This window comes from Urocampus carinirostris, chromosome 11, assembly GCF_059441175.1.
Source record: "Urocampus carinirostris isolate Australia breed hairy pipefish chromosome 11, RoL_Ucar_1.0, whole genome shotgun sequence".
NCBI classification, from domain to species: Eukaryota; Metazoa; Chordata; class Actinopteri; order Syngnathiformes; family Syngnathidae; genus Urocampus; species Urocampus carinirostris.
The window spans coordinates 10,770,938-10,788,459 of record NC_142359.1 but is presented as its reverse complement, the minus strand read 5'-3'; the positions used below and the strand labels follow the sequence as shown (position 1 = coordinate 10,788,459).

At 41.2% G+C, this 17,522-nt stretch overlaps 1 protein-coding gene and 1 pseudogene across 10 annotated transcripts in view; both read right to left on the bottom strand.

Annotated features, from left to right (window-relative positions):
- LOC148356381 (sodium/potassium/calcium exchanger 2-like) overlaps positions 1–13,034 on the bottom strand; it is a 67,764-nt gene extending 54,730 nt beyond the window's left edge. For 3 of the 10 annotated variants that reach the window (XM_088348640.1, XM_088348645.1, XM_088348643.1), the window contains exons 1-2: positions 12,822–13,032; positions 9,530–10,585 (exon numbers count right to left, since the gene is read on the bottom strand). In XM_088348640.1, coding sequence (XP_088204766.1) covers positions 9,530–10,413 — 884 coding nt within the window. In that variant the 5' untranslated portion in view covers positions 10,414–10,585; positions 12,822–13,032. Of the gene's footprint in view, positions 1–9,528; positions 10,586–12,821 lie in introns of all 10 variants that reach the window. The other 7 variants (XM_088348644.1, XM_088348646.1, XM_088348642.1 and 4 more) reach the window with 6 other exon arrangements.
- Positions 13,035–16,230: 3,196 nt separating this feature from the next.
- LOC148356380 (U2 spliceosomal RNA) lies at positions 16,231–16,367 on the bottom strand (annotated as a pseudogene).
- Positions 16,368–17,522: the final 1,155 nt, after the last annotated feature.

Here is a 17,522-nt window from a genome sequence, read left to right as displayed (position 1 = left end):
ACTAGTCTGCCAGTTCCTGCTGCTGAAAAACATCCCCACAGCATGATGCTGCCACCACCATGCTTCACTGTAGGGATGGTATTGGCCTGGTGATGAGCGGTGCCTGGTTTCCTCCAAACATGGCGCCTGGCATTCACACCAAAGAGTTCAATCTTTGTCTCATCAGACCAGAGAATTTTGTTTCTCATGGTCTGAGAGTCATTCAGGTGCTTTTTGGCAAATTCCAGACGGGCTTCCATGTTCCTTTTACTAAGGAGTGGCTTTCGTTTGGCCATTCTACCATACAGGCCTGATTGGTGGATTGCTGTAGAGATATTATGTAATAAAAACTTCAAAGGAACTGCTCAAGTTTCAGGTCTTCAATTGACTGCCCTTGTGTCGTAGAACCTGGATATAAAAATTTACAAGCGAGGAACAAAAAACTGTTCGCTTTAAGTGCCACATCAAATGTATTGTAAAATGATACTCACCATGTTTTAATCATTTTAAAACAGGGGTGACAAACTCATTTTAGCTTGGTGGCTATGTGGTAAAAGAATCATTCTCAAGGGGTAGGAATACTAAATTATTGGCATAAAAATTTGCCTTAGCCGGAGGGCTGGGGGTCTTTTTAGAGGCTCACTATTTCATTATAAAATTTCTCAATAGTTTTTCCTTCAATAAGATTTAATCTGTTTTAGGGTTTATTAACTGTGCATTTGTCAAAAAAGAAAAACGACAATTGAATTAATTTCCACTACATTTTTTTTTTTAACTTGTAGAAACTCAATGCAGAATGAAAAATGAAAAAAATGCAAATAAACACCAATTTAAATGATTGATTTAAAAGCCTTTATGATTTTTACTTTTTTATGAAATATTTACTTGAAAATGCGAACCTCGCTGTTACATTTGAAATCTATTTTAGGTAGAAGCTAAAACGTATTTAAACTTCTGAAGAATCACCCAGGTATTACCTTAAAGAGCACGACTGACTTTTATTTGAAGTAAAATAATATTGGGATGAGTTTTCTCAATGTTCTCTGTTTGAAGAATGGCAGTCAGCAAATAAAAATACTTTGGGTTCTTTCTCAGCAGAGCCTAGCTTAATCTCAGCATTAGCGGTAAGATCGGGCCCAAAAAAATCCAGCCTTCCCTTCGAGTATTAATAGGCCTGAGTGACTGGGCCCGAAGCAAAACTGAATTTGTGAGGACTCGGGAGGAGTGCGCCATCGACGAGTGAGAGCTTGAGGCGAGAAAAGGGGGCAGATTGCAAGAGGGGGATGGAATCTATTGCGAATCCTCCATAAAGAAAAAGAAACAAAGTACAATGACAGATGGATAATTTTGAAAAAGGAAAAAAAAGGTCAGTGAAAGAGAAGCCCGGCCTGGCTCGAACCCGAACGTAATGTTTTACATTTAGGCCGGGCTTAAAATTTACTTAGCACTGTCTCACCAGCCGCATAAAATTATGTGGCCTTGGACACATGTTCTCTAAAGTAAAAATTGCCAAACTTTTCGTACGCCAAGACCGAGTGAAATCAGATCGTCGCAGCATCTTCAATTTCATGTCGCACTGAACGCGCCGTCGCCCCACAGGGAAGGAAACGCCAGCAGGCGGATTTGTAACCGATCTTTGAAGCCCACGTCCCGACGAAAAAATCTCGCCCCTGCCGGAGCTATTTTTAGCGCGCTAATGCCGCAGGGGGAGGTCGCAACCCCCACATCTCAGCGCATGCAACATCTGCCTCCGCACAAGGGTATCTCATCCGACCACGACGGAGGAACCTTAAACGCTTTTGCTTCGGCGGTGCACATTTTCTCCCGGTCAGCCATTTTTGACAAGAAAGCTGACGCGAAGAATGAAGGACGTCGCTCTCAGGCTCCCCCTACAGTCATAAAGCGTAATTAAACTTTGATGAGTCCGAGGTAGGGGGCGGCATTAAGTATGGGGCGACCTCGTTCGCCCCGTCTTCTAATACAACGCGACTTTTATGATTGGTCATTAACTCCGACCCTTAGGCGGGCACTATTACTGTCATGGAGTCATCGACCCGCAGGAGCTTAGTGGAACATGGTAGTGATAGAATACTGATGACAGATGTCGTATTGGGTAATATAGTATAAAAATAAATTCTGAATTTTCTGAGCATTCAATTTGGAGTTTTCAGGAAATATTGACAAGAAAGATTAGAATTAAGGGTTGTAATCTAAACAACTCAATAAATTCTGATTAGTGTGTGTGTGTTTGAAAGTGACTTATAGGCTCCGAAACGGCTGAACATATTTTCATGATATTTTGCTCAGTTGTACTTTGGAACTCCATGATTGTCTTTTGCTTAGTTTCGGGTCAAAGCACTCCCAAATATACTGTACCAACAAAATCCATAACTATATTTTTACATAGGGTCTGCTTGTGTCGGGTCTCTACCGCTCTCAGGCAGCCAAATTGGGAACCGCGGTCCCACACTAACAACCACTTCAAGCAGCTGAATCCAATCTCCTACCGGAACCAACACCTTGATTGATACACTGGTTTCTTATACACACGATTCAACAAACCAGAGCTCCAACAACCTTGTCCAAAGGCAGGCCATTTGCTTGTATCTTAAAAATGAAAAGAAACATATTTTTTGCAGTGCTGGTCTGGAGAGGGATGGGCACCACCAGGCTGTACTTCCCCTACTACCCTAGTGGTTAAAGTTTCCAACCAACCAACATCCCGACCGACCAACCAAGCAACCAATCAACTACATGTACAATACAACTTTTAAATGCAAGCAAAAAAAGTCCTGGAAAAACCAACAAGTTTCATTTTTAGCATATGACTTAGTAAAGCTAGCAGCTGCATTATTTACGCCAACCGCTGATACAAGTGGCCCTATTGTCAAAGTTTCTCCCTGAAACTAACATGCTTAATGACCACAAACCTTCTAATTCTAGAGGCTACATTATCAAAGCTAGTCAGTAAAGCTCTCTGACACATCATTGAGGCTAGCCAGCTTTGACAAATTTTAGCCATTAAAGCTATTATGTATTGGCAACACTACCCACTAATTCTAGTGGCTGCATTGTCAAAAGCTACTCGCTAGAGTTTGCATTGAGACTCGCTGTTATCATCATGGATAGCCGCTAAAGCTAGCATACATTACTTATACTAGTCACTAGTGGTAGCGGCTTCATTGTCAAAGCTAGCTGCTACGTGTCGCCTCGAATGCTGGTAAGTTGCGCACAATTTGTGCTCTTTAATTGTCAAAGCCCCTCACTAAAGCTAGCATTATGAACTCTGCTTTCTAATTCTATCAGTTACATTATCTAAGGTAGCCAGTTGGGTTTTCTGAAACATCATTGAAGCTATCCAGCATTGTAACTAAAGCTAGCATGCATTATCACCCCCAGCCCCTAGTTTTAGCGCCTGCATAGTCTTAGTTAGCCACTAAAGTTAGCGTGCATTATCAACACTAGCCACCAGTTCTAGAAGCTGCATCATCTAAGCTAGCCACTTAAGCAAACATGCAATTAGCAACACCAGCAGCTAATGCTAGTGGCTGTAATGTCAAAGCTGGCCACTAAAACTAGCCTGCATTACGACGACAGCCACTAATTTTAGCGGACGCATTGTCAAAGTTTACTGTACAAATATTTGTTGAATTCAGGCTGGTTACACCTGCAACTCTTACGTGCTAAACTCATCAACGCTTAGCGCTAGCAACAGTGTAAGTAAGAAGCAACAGTGTAAGGAATAAGCTAGCGAAAGGAGCTAAGCTATGGTTACCCTTGAGATTGAAAAAGATACGGAAAAAAGGGCGTGCAACGGGTGGGAATTTCACAGCACCATGCAACTCCCTACAATCACGACTTGCGGAGTTATAGTCAAAAAAAAAAAAACCTTTGGAGATTAACCCGCCGACCCGGCGTTCATTAAGTAAACAAAGGTATTAGGCAGCGGTAGGGATGAACAAATAGGTAAAAACATCCTCCCAACATCTGTGCCGCTCAAATCAAATCGCATGCTGTGCACCGGGATTAGCGCATCGACTGATGCGGTGAAATTCTGCTGGATGACTTTGCTCCATCCTAACTGCCACCCCATCTTGATATTTTGTAAAAAAAAATCTGTGAGTTAAAGGAATAACAAACAGAGAGAACTACCGACTGACTCGAACCAAAACGAAGAGTCCTTCAACGTGCATAATTTAGCGCCCCCTACTGGTAAAAACGTTCAATCATTAAGATATATAATGATTCAAATAAGATGCAAAAATGCATGAACTATCATTGAAACATGCATTCTTATAAATACTGTACTCTTAGGTTGAGAAACTTGCACGTAATTTACATATTTCGGAAATTCTCAATATTTTTTGTTCTTTATCGAACTCGTCCCTCGACAGTTCATGAGAGCCTTTGAGACTTTGTCATTAAGGGCTTTACCGGGGATAAGCAAAAGGCGGCACTATGTCAATCACTATTGGCTACCTGGCGCTTTTTCAAAAACGTTTGATTATGGAAAATGATATAGTTTCTGTAGGAGAACATGGCACAAATATTCTTAAAGTTTTTCAATGAATATAGATATATACGGTCATGATTACTGATGTGACTCAGCTGTGCCTGCTCATTTGGCGCCAACTGCTGCGGGTTCTGATTGGCTCCCTGTCAGTATTTGAACCCAGTCCTGTCTGTCCCCTGTTGTCAGTCCGTCTGCGAACCTCAGTGAATACTAGGCAAGCCTTTTTCGACCCTGACTCCCACCTGACCTGTTTTTGCTCCTGTCTGTCTCCGGCTACGACCTGTTTTGCTCCTGACCACGTCTATTCTCCCGCCCCGGTTTACGATCTCTTTTCGTTCCCTGTCTACATCGACTCTCCCGTTCTGGCTTTCGACTTTCTTCCGACCCCGAACACGCCTTGCTCTCCCAGTCCCGGCTACCGACCCGTTTTTCTGTCCCTGACACTGCCATCGCTCGCTACGGAAGATCCACTTCCGCGTTCTGAGCAAAATCCGAGTCCAGCAAACACCGGATCGTGGCCGCAGCCCTTCTTCTTTCCTTCAATAAAACTTGTGAGAAACGTAATGGAATTGGGTCCTGTTTCCGTTCTGGTCCTGACATAAACAGTATATGTATACCGTGTTGCATTCCTTATAAGGGTTATAAAAACCTTTCCATTTTTGAAGCTTTTCGTTTTTCGCAGCTCCAAACATACGTTTTGTTTGTTTTAATGTCCAATATGGCTCTTTCAACATTTTGGAATGCCAACGACTGCGCTATAAATATAAACATGACTTGACTTGATGTCATCTTCCTGAAGAGAACAAATTAATTCCTTAAAAAAAGTATTATGGATTTAAATAGGCAAAATACATGAACTATCATATAAACTTGCATATTTCAAATACTCATAGTTTGAGAAATTTGCTTGTACTTAACATGTTTCGTATATTCATATCTTTTTTGGGGTTCATTATGTAACTCATCCCCCGATGGGTAATCGAAATTTCAAAATTTTAAAGAGTATTCATTTTCTTACTCGGTCAATTTTGTGATTAAAAAAATATATGCATGTATAAAAGTGTGGTACTGATCAATGGTACCATTGGAGTTGATGTGAGACAAGGCTGCATTCTCTCTCCACCTTTATTCAACATCTTCCTGGAGAGGATCATGTCCAAAGCTCTGGAGCAACATGAAGGTACAGCCAGTATAGGGGGACACAACATCACTAAATCTCCGCTTTCCTGATGATATTGCCAGATGAGCAGGAGAAGAACACAAACTCAGAGATCTGGTCAATCGTCTGGACAAAGTATCAACCCAGTATGGGATGGAAGTCAGCACAGAAAAAACAAAAGTAATGACCAACAATCCCCCAGGTGTCACCACAAACATCACCATCAACCACAGACAGCTAGAACCTGTCACCAAATTTAAATATCTTGGAGCTGTCATATCAGAAGATGGGTCAGAACCAGAAATCATGGCCAGGATAGCTCAAACCACAGCTGCACTTGTCAGACTTAAACCCATCTGGTGGGACAAAAACATAGCAGTGAAATCAATGTCCAGACTCATGCTAGAGCTAGTTATTTCCATGGACAACAGTTCTCCGAAGGGTCCAATCTGCCCTTTGAGGGTGTTGCGCACTGTTTCGTTTGTCACATTGGCTAAGTAGCTAATGCCTTGAAGTTTCCTGTTAGCATCACATCTCCATGGCCTGAATTTTCTTTTCAAGTTTTGCTGTGAGAGTCTATGTCTAATAATAATTTAATCATTTCCTTTGTATTGTCATTCTTTGTAACAATGTACACAGAACGAAATGTCGATACACCTGACCCGTTGTAGCGAGTCGATGCAGCCGCAGCCAACAGAGGGCGCCGCCATTATACCAATTAGGTATGTCTCGGCCGAGGCGCGAACCAGCGACCTCCCAGTCTCAAAGCGGGCACACTACCATCTAGGCTACTGAGCTGGCATAAAGGAAAATGTAAGTAACCAGTGCTTGCAGGAGTCTGAACATTGATTTCACTGCTATGGTTTTGTCCCTCCAGATAGGTTTAATTCTGGAAAGCTCCAAGATATTTAAATTTGGTGACAGGTTCTAGCTCTCTGTGGTTGCTGGTGATGTTTGTGGTGGTTCCTTGGGTTTGTTGGTCATTACTTTAGTTTTTTCTGTGCTGGGTTGATGCTTTGTCCAGGCGAATAACCAGATGTCATTCCTGTTCATTCACTAAATCCAGGAATGCAGTAACTTTTCTCTGTAATGAGTACTGTAACAGGTTATTGATGACATTTTGTAAGTCAACTGTGGCTACAACATGGTGCGTTACTCCACTACTTTTTAAATTCTACTCTTCTTATGAAGTAACATAAAACCCTCTTTCCACCAGCAACAATACACTGAAATGACAAAATGGATATGGAGTGACTCAAATGTTAGTTCGCAAGCTCTCAAAATTGCACAAGCCAGTAAATATGAAGGTTTCACTGCTTCCATAGGTGTACACATTTTCTTCTATTCATTTTACTATGTGGCTATTTTTAATGAACAGTGTCTATAATTTGTTTAAAAAGTGATGCTGTCTGGTGCAGTACAACCAAAAACAAGTGCAAAAAAGCACAAGGAAGAATAAAAAGCACAAGGAAGAATATGAACTACAGTGACTCAAAGTAACCAAAACCCACAATTTAACTTGTCATTTTTTTTGCCCTGGGTATCCATAGCAACAATAGGGCACACAATTATGTTCGCTGCCTTTAGGTGAGGCTCATGTTATGTCAAGTAAATACTAATTTTTCTACTGACCACTATTTATAGAAATACACACTCACACGATAGTAAATGTAATTTTGATTATTATTAAAATAAGTATTGGGCTTTTCTATTAACGATTTTTACCACTAGGAGGTGCTAAATAATACACGCTGTTCCTTTAAGCAGTTTTTGATGGTTGGCTTCAAAGTGAGTATATATGGTAATTTGTAACTAGTAACTTTCAGAGTAAAACGCTACTTTTGGGTGTCAGAAATCTGGAGGGTGACGGAATTACTTTTTAAATGAAGTAACTAGTAACTGTGACCAATTACTTTATTTTCAGTAACGTGCCCAACACAGACCAAAACAGCAACTGAATAAATCATCACCAGCTTCTGCTCTTGCTGTCATGGGCACCCAGAATGCTTTGCAGCTCAAGGTCACCTTTCCCGTCTGGCTCCGAGCCGGAGCCCCTTCCTCCTCCCTCGCCTGTCAAACTAACCGATTGAGCGCATTCTGGCATCCCAGAAAGTTTCAACGGCAAAGAGAGGGGGAGGTCACATCTTCAGAGTGAAAATCTTTGGCAAATCCCGCCTTAGCGGGACAATGCTCTTCCCGAAATTTCATTTCCACCTCATGTCACAAGGGAGGCTAAATCCGCGCGGATAATCTGGACGCTGGTGTCTGATGGGCGCCTAAAACCGACGTCTACTCATTCATTAACTCATTCACAGCCATTGACGGCTAAAGACGTCAACAATGTATTTATTTTTTTTACCAAGCTGGCAGTGAATGCCCTTGACGGCTTTAGGCATCAATTATTATTGTATTTACTGATTGGTCAGTGAGTGATCCATTTTTTACCAAGCTAGCAACGAATGGATTTTTTACAGAGCTGGCATTGAATGCCATTGATGGCTATGATAGTCTTTTTCAACTGGTGTGCTGTAAGACTTTGAATAGTGTGCTGCAATTTGCCTAATTTTATCTTTGCAAAAAAATCATGCCTTTTTTTGTTTCTTCCGGGGATTTGAGTAACTAACATTCATCCAAATCAGTAGGTGGCAGCAGATTCCTATCGGTTTATATATATATATATTGAAGCAATGATGAAGCAATTTAATATTGCATTGCACAAATTAATGAAAAAAAATAAACTAAAGTTTTTTTAATTATTTTCTTATTTTAAAAAAAAGTTAGCATACAGTAAATGTTTTTGGTTTCATTAGCAGATCATTTTTGCATATTAATATTTTTTGGTAATTATTTTTCTATCCGCTCATGAAGCTAATGAAAATGTATTTAGTTACCCTTTTGATTTGATGGAGCTGTTAAAGACTTTACATTTATATATAATAAATCTAGTAAACCTTTTTCGCATATTTTTTCTGATTTTAAACATATTTAATTGTTTTTGTATTTTCATTTAAAAAAAATGGAAAGTTAGAATGTAGTAAAAACTAATGTTTTTGACTATTGTTTTTTTATTTTTCTCAAACACAAGATAAAACTATAGTATAACTTGAAAAAGGGGTTAAACATATAGTAGAATCTAAAATTACATCAAAATCATGAGCCAAAACGGATGAGCTGAGCCATGGTGACCATGAAAAATAAGAAAAACTATATACTGAATATCTTTAACAGTCGGTAGACTATGGTATTTTTTCAATGGAAAAAAAAAGTGTGCCTAGGCTCAAAAAGTTTTATCACAGCCCACCCTCCTAGTATGAAAGTGGTTGCCAGCCATTCTGACTGCACACTTGCAAATCAAGCAGCTTTGTTCTGTACCTCCTTTGTGACTGGAACATTCTGAATAAAAACCTTGATGGAACTGCTCAACTCCAGCGTTTGTTTTACCTGAACATCAACCCAGATGTTAAATAAACACGCGTAAAAAGAAAAGCAATTTTTCCTCAGGTATCAACCACCATTTTTATTGTTTTCACTCTGCAACATGCTATTTTTAAATACTTTGAAATAAAGTAATAAAAAAAACTCTGATTATAACACTTAAGACCACAAAGGGATTGTGTAATGGTGATAAATGATGATTCAGTCCTCTATTTGCATTTTTGTTTTAAATAGTATTTTAATATTATTAACCTTTACTTATTCTTTTAGGTTGGCAAACACTGGGCTATAGACAAAAATGTCCATTTAAAAAAAATGCCAATGAATGCTAGCAGAATGTTAGCAGAGTGTAGGATAATTGCGACATCTCTATCAGAAACGGCTATCTTTAGGATGTGGACGCAGGCATCTTCAAGAAGGCGATTTTGGGAATCCCACTCACCTTGGGCTGCACCTCCACCTCCACCACTTGGTTCTTGCTCATGCAGTTTTTGACAAAGCCCTCCATTGTGCTGTTGCACTTCATGAAGATGACGTAGGCGGCGTATCCTGACAGCAGCGTGATGCTCTCCCACACGGAGATGAAGTTGTCGAGGAAGAAGACGATGAGCAGGACCAGGTCCAAGATGTAGAAGGACACATCTCGGAATAGCGGCCACCACGTCAGGTTGAGGATCTCCTTGGAGAAGATGGCGCACATGCCAATGACGAAGAGGATGTTGAAGACGGCCGAGCCCACGATGGTGCCGATGCCCACGTTGCTGTGCGAGATGAAAACGCCGATGATGGAGGTAAAGAGCTCGGGAGCCGAGCCGCCCGCCGCCATGAAGGTGGCGCCGGCCACGTCGTCTGAGATGCTCAGCTTCTCGGTGATGACCGTCAGCGCCGGGACGAAAAACTCGTCGCACACGATAGCTAAAGCGATGAACATGTAGATCATGCCAAACATATGGAGGATCACCGCGCCGCGCCGCCTCTCCTGGAGGGTGAAAAGATCTGGCGGGTACTCCCCTTGGTTTTCACTGTCGTTGCCTGTCGATTTCCCACCGGCTGACCCGTTGCTCTCCTTCTGTTTCTGGCTGGAGAGCAGAGTCCTGTGGGGCACCGGCTGGAGGAGGCTCTCCTGGGCGAGGGCAGTGTCCCCCCCGCCGACGGACGTCCACGTCAAGGCACAGATTGAGATGGCACTTATGGCCAGCAGGCTCGCCACAAAGCCTGATATCCTCGCAGGCCTCAGTTTTCTCCGCAGACAGTAGTGAGCCCTCCATTTGCACAGAACCACATCTGCGGCCTGTGACTCGGCCGGCCGGACGCTCGGCGGACCCATTTTTGCGGTCCAAGCTCCTGCTAGCTTGATAAGATGTGGGAGAAAGTAGGGGAGGGTTCACGGGTTTCACCGGAGATGGTAAAACATGGTTTCGGGCCTCAAATGTGTTGAAAGGATTGCTGGCACTTTCCTGGATCTTTTTTGCCAAATGTTGCCTTCATATTATCTTCTGCTGTGAAAAAAAAATTGGGAAGACAATGACAATTTGACAAAAACATTGCTGATTTCGCACAACACATGTAGCACTTAAACCCGGGGTGTCAAAGTCACATGGACAGAGGGCCAAATGAAAAATATGGCGAAATGCAGAGAGCGGCACTGATCGAATGCAGATTTTTTTTTAAATGGCACTTAAAGTCGAGTGAACCTAGTTGCACTTACTGAAAACCTAACAAGTATATTCCAAAAGATAAATTAAGCAACATTTCTTATGGCTCTGTCTGTAATTTTTTATCAAGTCCAAAAGAGCAAAATGGCCCGGCATTGGCGGACTGATAGAGGTTTGGATTCAGCTGTTTGGAGTGGTTAGTAGCTGCAGTACCAAATTTGGTGGCTGGAGGGCGTTAGACCCCACAAAAGCAGATAACACAAAAGCATGTTTATCAATTTTGTTGATACTTATTGGGGTTGCCTAGTATGACTGGGTAAATTCTCACTATAACTGATTCAGCCGTTTCTGAGCCTGAAAGTCACATATTAACACACACAGACACAAATCCGAATTTAAAAAAAAGGTTTAGATTTAGATCCTCATCACATGAATATTGAATAAAAAAGCTGGTATTATTCATGCATCATCAGTAGCTTTTATTTTATATTTTAGGAAAAGTGGGATTATATCAAAGATGATAGTGGCACATTTCTATCATTCACTCAACTGAAATATTTTTAAACAAAAATGTAATTGGAAAACAATAGAGTGCAAAAATCTATAAACCAAAAAAAAAAACACTTTCTACAAAGAAAAGCAACATACAGAAAAAAAAAAAAGTACACAAAGATTCCCTCTGTATGATACAAAAGTAAATCAAAATCATTTTATGGGCAATTGAAAACATTATCACAGGCTACATCTGGCCCGCTGGCCTTAATGTTGACATAGGTGACATAAAAACAAAAGTAACACCACCGGCAAAGAGGCCGATACCTGTAACAAATGTATAACTGTTCAAATGTACAATTCATATTAACTGTTTATTCTTGTATAATGCACATTTCTTTTTACCCCAAAACCTCACCGTTGGAGTTGCGCATTACACACAAGGTTTTACAGTAGTACATTACCGTATATGAGCAATAATTGATCAGTCGAAAAATATAGCTGACCAAATTAGATGCCACTGGATGTGATTCCGGATCACTCCACCACTGCTGATTCTTAACCACTAGACCGCAAGGGTTATAGATGACATGGGAAAAAGCTTTAGCTTTTATCTCATCAACACAATATTTTACTCACAGTACCACGCTGTTGAATACGTGGGGTCATGATTAAAATAATTTATTGACAACGTAACTATATGAACACTGTTCCAAATAAAATTCTCCATGTGTTTATTTAATGTCTTTCAACGTCTGATTCAGTGTCAATAAATGAATTTAATCATGGCCCCATGTATTCAGCAACGTGGCACCCTTAGTAAAAATCGTGTGATGATGGGATAAAATCTAATGCCTTTTCCTATGTTATCTAAAACTCTAGTGGTCAAGTGGTCAAGAATCGCCACTGTGATCGGGGTTCGAATCCTGATGCGATAGTTCTATACACGTTTGTGACCTACAATGCTTAGCTTAAACTGAGAAAGAGTAAAAGAAAACTTTAGATCGATTTTTTATTTAATATTAGGTGTGCGCGTTATTCACGAATAAATACAATATAACTGTCAAAGGCTACAGTGGCTTGTTCCTTTCTTTGGTTTCTGAGGCCCAAACGGGTACATTATTATAGATGACACCAGAATGGGTGAGAATTAACACCTACTGTAGCTCCATTCCTGACAGCGCACCTAACAAAGACAGCTCATTTCCCTCACGTGGTATATTTAGACTCTAAAAATGAATACGGATCTAAGTACTGTCTATGTTATTCAACACACAATAAGGAAAACTTGAAAGGATGTTTGGCATGCGTCAAACTGCAGTAACAGAAATAAGGAGGCCATCAGGTAACGGGCAAGATGACGCTGCTGAAAACGGCTGATTGCTTTAAATAATACTCCTTTTTTTCACAACCCAAGCCTATCTGTGTGACCGGTAACTCTGCCCTTTACTTATGCATTCGCCCTCTCAGCTGTGGTCAGGATAAAGAAAATAGACAGGGGAAGAAGGGAAAAAAACGGGCATAATAAGCACGCGAAGGAGCGTGACGCGCAAAGCGGCTGCAGACGTGCGAGGTGTCGTCGCCTTACCTTGCAGGGGAGGCAACAGACAGCAGCAGGTTGCAAATACACAGTCCGGTGCCCTCTCGCTCTCATTGAGCACGAAAATGTCAGCGGTCTCGGCTGTGGCGATGGGGAGAGGAGGAGCTTTTTGACAGAGGAGGATGAGGAGGAGGAGGAGGAGAGGGCGGATGGAGAGGGGTGGGGGCTCACGCACGCCACCCTCTCTCGCATCACAGTCTCGACTCAGCAGCATCCATCCCGGCTTGGATGCAAGCAAGCACAGCTGGTAAAAAAAGTACAGAATTTTCTAGGCCATAAGGCACACCCAAAAACCCCAAATTGACTAGAATTCTGAACGTGTGCTCTATAGTACAGTGCGGCTTATATGCGGAGAAAAGTGGAACCCTGTTCCAGCATTTATTAATCAGTCAATAAAATAGCTGACTTCAATTGCATCACAATGGTGGCAATGGAGATCGAACCAGATACCAAAGGGAAGTGGGGGACATTCAAGGTCACAATTGCATAACATTCAATGCAACGGAAGGTAGGGCGCTGGATCTAATCCCCTAGATCAGTGGTTCTTAACTGGTCTGACTCAAGGACCCACCATTCCACGCGAATGACAAATCACCATTCCACCCAAATCAAGAAAAAATCCACTTCTCATGGATTAAGGGAACTAATAAAGCATGGTCAACAATACAAAATCCATTGAAAATATCAAGGTAGGTGAGCAGGGCTACAAAAAAAAGCGAAAAACCCTAGATTTTATACCTGGGGTTATAGATATTGGATTAGAAAAATGGTCACAATGATGATGTTGATTACCCAGGAGTTTAAAGGACAGGTATTAAAATCTTTTAAACAACTTCGACCATAATTCAACCTGTCTAAGAATGATTTTTATGAATATTCGCAACTAAAACATTACCTCCAGAGACATAATGAATGGGGGAAAATATGTAAGGAAACAACTGACGTTGAGGAATTGTTCATATCAATCTCAAAAGGACAATACATGAATGGGGTTATCTAAAGAATATCAGCACGGCGGTGCAGTGGTTAGCGCGTGTGCGAAACTGTTCCGAGGTCATGAGATCGAACCTCCTGTTTGGAGTTTGCATGTTCTCCCCGTGCTTGCATGGGTTTCCTCCGGGCACTCCGGTTTCCCCCCACATTTCAAAAACATGCATGTCGGGTGAATTGGCCAGTCCAAATTGTCCCTAGGGGTGAATGAGCAAGTGAGTTGTCTGTCTCTGTGTGCCCTGCGACTGGCTGGCAACCAGTTCAGGGTGTCCCCTGCCCACTGCACGAAGACAGCTGGGATGGGCTCCAGCACCCCCGCGACCCTACTGAGGATAAGCGGTGCACATAATGGATGGATGGGTTATCGCAAAAATGTATAAAGTTCTGCAAATGGATCCGAGTAACGATGTGATGGAGGTCAAGGGGAAATGGGGACTGGAAGCTAATGTAGTGATAAAAGATGATGATTGGGGAAAAAAACTTTAAAAGAAGGACACAAAAGAACCAGCAGTCCGACGTGGAGGGAGTTTAATTCGAAAGTAAAAATGCTTTACTTCTATACACCCGCTATCACTTCAAAATATAAGAATACATCCAATTTATGATGGCAGAAATGTGGGAAGGTGGGGGATTTCACTCATATTTTTCTCGTATTGCCCAGCTATTGGATTTCTGGCTAAGCATTCAGTATTTCTTTATCATTTTATTTTTCAACACAAGGATATTGCTGGAAGTGTCAATTTCCCTGCGGGGATGAATAAAGTATCTATCAATCTAATTAGAAATAAAACCAATTATTGATTTGGAGTTGCGGTTGGATCCAGTGACCTATGTATTAGGAAAAGAAGAGTTATTGATTGGTAAATACAACTATGTACTAAGGGTTATGTTTCTGGTAGCAAAGAAAATGATCACAGTGTTCTAGTTAAAACCACAATATCCTAACATAAAACAATGGAGAGACGAATTAAAGAAAATGTACATCATAGAAATAAATCACTGAAAGACTTCAAATGAAAGTGGATCAATTTGAGAAAAAATGGAAGCCTACTACACAACAACTTCTACTTAATGTCCAAACATCTCACTTTTGAATTTAATTTATTTATATTATCATTTTATGTTGTTGTTTCTTTTGTTTCTTATGGGAATGTCAATTGTATATATTGTTTGTGTTAATATATGGTGAATGACTCAACTCTGAGTTGAATTGTGTGTGAGAAATAAAAGTTATAAAAACTAAATTAAAAATTTTCTTCATCCTGAGGTTTCCTTGCCCTCATGTAGGTTTCAGTTGCAATGGTGGTCTTTGCCCTTTGAGACTTTTTGTGATAAGGGGCTATGGAAATAAACATGACTTGTCAAACTTGACTTTTTCCCAGCTCAAATTAAGCATTATAAATGACTAGTATTTTATATTATATTATATTATATTATTTATATATATATATATTATATATATATATATTGCACATATATTTCAGGATGACCGAATTGCTTTCCACAATGTGATTCTCTGCATTTGTCACGGGTCCCACATTTTCCCAGGTACCACACAACAATTATGATTTAAATTGGCCTAGGCCTCACCCACAGTGATTGTGTTAAATAAGGAGATTGTGTGTTGGAATGAGGCTTTGTGTACCACTTTTCTTGGATCCATTCACTGATATGATTTGGGCGGAGGTGACTCACGCCGTAAAGCACACTGATGAACAGATACCTCACAAAGGTTCCTGCCCCCATGACAACACACTTCAGCAATACTGTAAATTCTGTTTTTTTTTTCAACCATGTAGATTGTAGATGGACAAATAAAACAATAGAAATTTTCAAACAAATGTTTTGACCTTTTCAAAATTCAATAAAGTTATCCTGCTCATTTTTGAGGGTATCGCACGTTCAGTTCAGAATGAAAGAATTACTTCCCACAATGCCCTTATCTTCATTCAGTTCAGAATCTCGCGCGTTTGATGGACAGTTTTATTGTTTGACAATATTCTCACGGTCCTGCTCAATAATTACATCAACAATTTGGCATTAAGACTAAAAATAGCGTGATGATGAGATAAGACCTAATGCCCTTTCATGTGTTATCTGCATCCCAAGGGGTCGGGAGAATGAGATCGGACATGCCGGAATATGAAGTTGATTCCTGTTGCATCCAACGTTTTGCAATTGTGATCAATGAATTATTCCATCATATCAATCGAGGCATAAGTGCAACTCTTTTTTAATATTTGGGGTTTTGGGGTTTTTAAGGGTTATTGATCCATCTTCGTTATTCATTATCCATTATCCGTTATCGGTCAGTTCATAATACGCTACAAAGCCTAGGAGCCGGGACACTTACTCTCAGCCAAAAGGCCAAGCTAAGGTCCTAGCCCTAAAGCCTTGCTGCGATCATTGCGAATGCACCGTTCCCGGAGGTACTGCAATACCGGGCCGATGCGTGGAGTGGACAGAGCAAGCTCATATTCCATCTCCGAAATGCAAAAATCAAAGATAGTGACTTCATAGAAAGTACACAAAAGGCCAAGCTAAGGACTTAGCATCAAGTCCAAAGGCCATGGCCTTGATCGGCCAAGCTAAGGACCTAGCATCAAAGCCTTGAAAGGCCAAGTTATGGTCCTGGCTTTACCACTGTACTGTCATATTTTTGTGCAACACTAACCCCTACAGTAGTTTAAATTCTATGAGCTTAATAGTCCAGTGCGCCTTATATATGAAAATAATATCACAAAAGACTATCTTTAGGGGGGTTCACCTAATAGTGTGGAAAATACAGTGAATAAAATGATGTATAAATCAAAGAGAGGATGAGAAAAAAGTGAGCATGAGATATTTAGCCCAGTGACGTGCCACGTGATTTAGATGATGAATGAGGTCAGGTGAAGCAACAAAAAGCAATTTCCCAGGTAAGGACTGTTCATCCCACATACAGAACATTGACCCGCTGGGCTGGCATCCTTTCCATTTGCAACATGGACATAAACTTGAACCAATCAACATCAATGGCAGGGTTATGTGACATGCCTGGTTGTAGGGAAACTCTAAAAAATGAGGTTGATACTGTTTTGGTGCCATTCCTGCATGTTACCCTGGTCCCTGAACTATGGCAGAATATTTCATAGTTTTCTCTGTGCCCGTGCTTGCTCCTGCGTGAACAAGTGCTGCAGACCGCGGGCAGATTGATGGGCAAACCCTGAAGAAAGATCATTTCAAGGTCACACTCAGGATGCGGAAGAAAATGCGACCATGTCAAGGATCCTTATATTTTCAAGTGTGTCAGATTTAAGAAAGGAGGATATGTGTGTAGAAATATCTAAATAATCTCTCATCTCATTAGCTCTCATCTCATCGCTTATCCTCAGTAGGGTCGCGGGGGTGCTGGAGCCCATCCCAGCTATCATCGGGCAGTGGGCAGGAGACACCATAAACTGGTTGCCAGCCAATCGCAGGGCACACAGGGACAGACAACTCGCTCGCTCATTCACACCTAGGGACAATTTGGACCAACCAATCCACCTGAAATGCATGTCTTTGGAATGTGGGAGGAAACCGGAGTGCCCGGAGGAAACCCATGCAAGCACGGGGAGAACATACAAACTCCGCACAGTAAGTCCGGTAACTGGATTTGAACCCACACAGGAGGTTCCCAAGACCTCAGAACTGTGCCTGCACAAGCGCTAACCACTG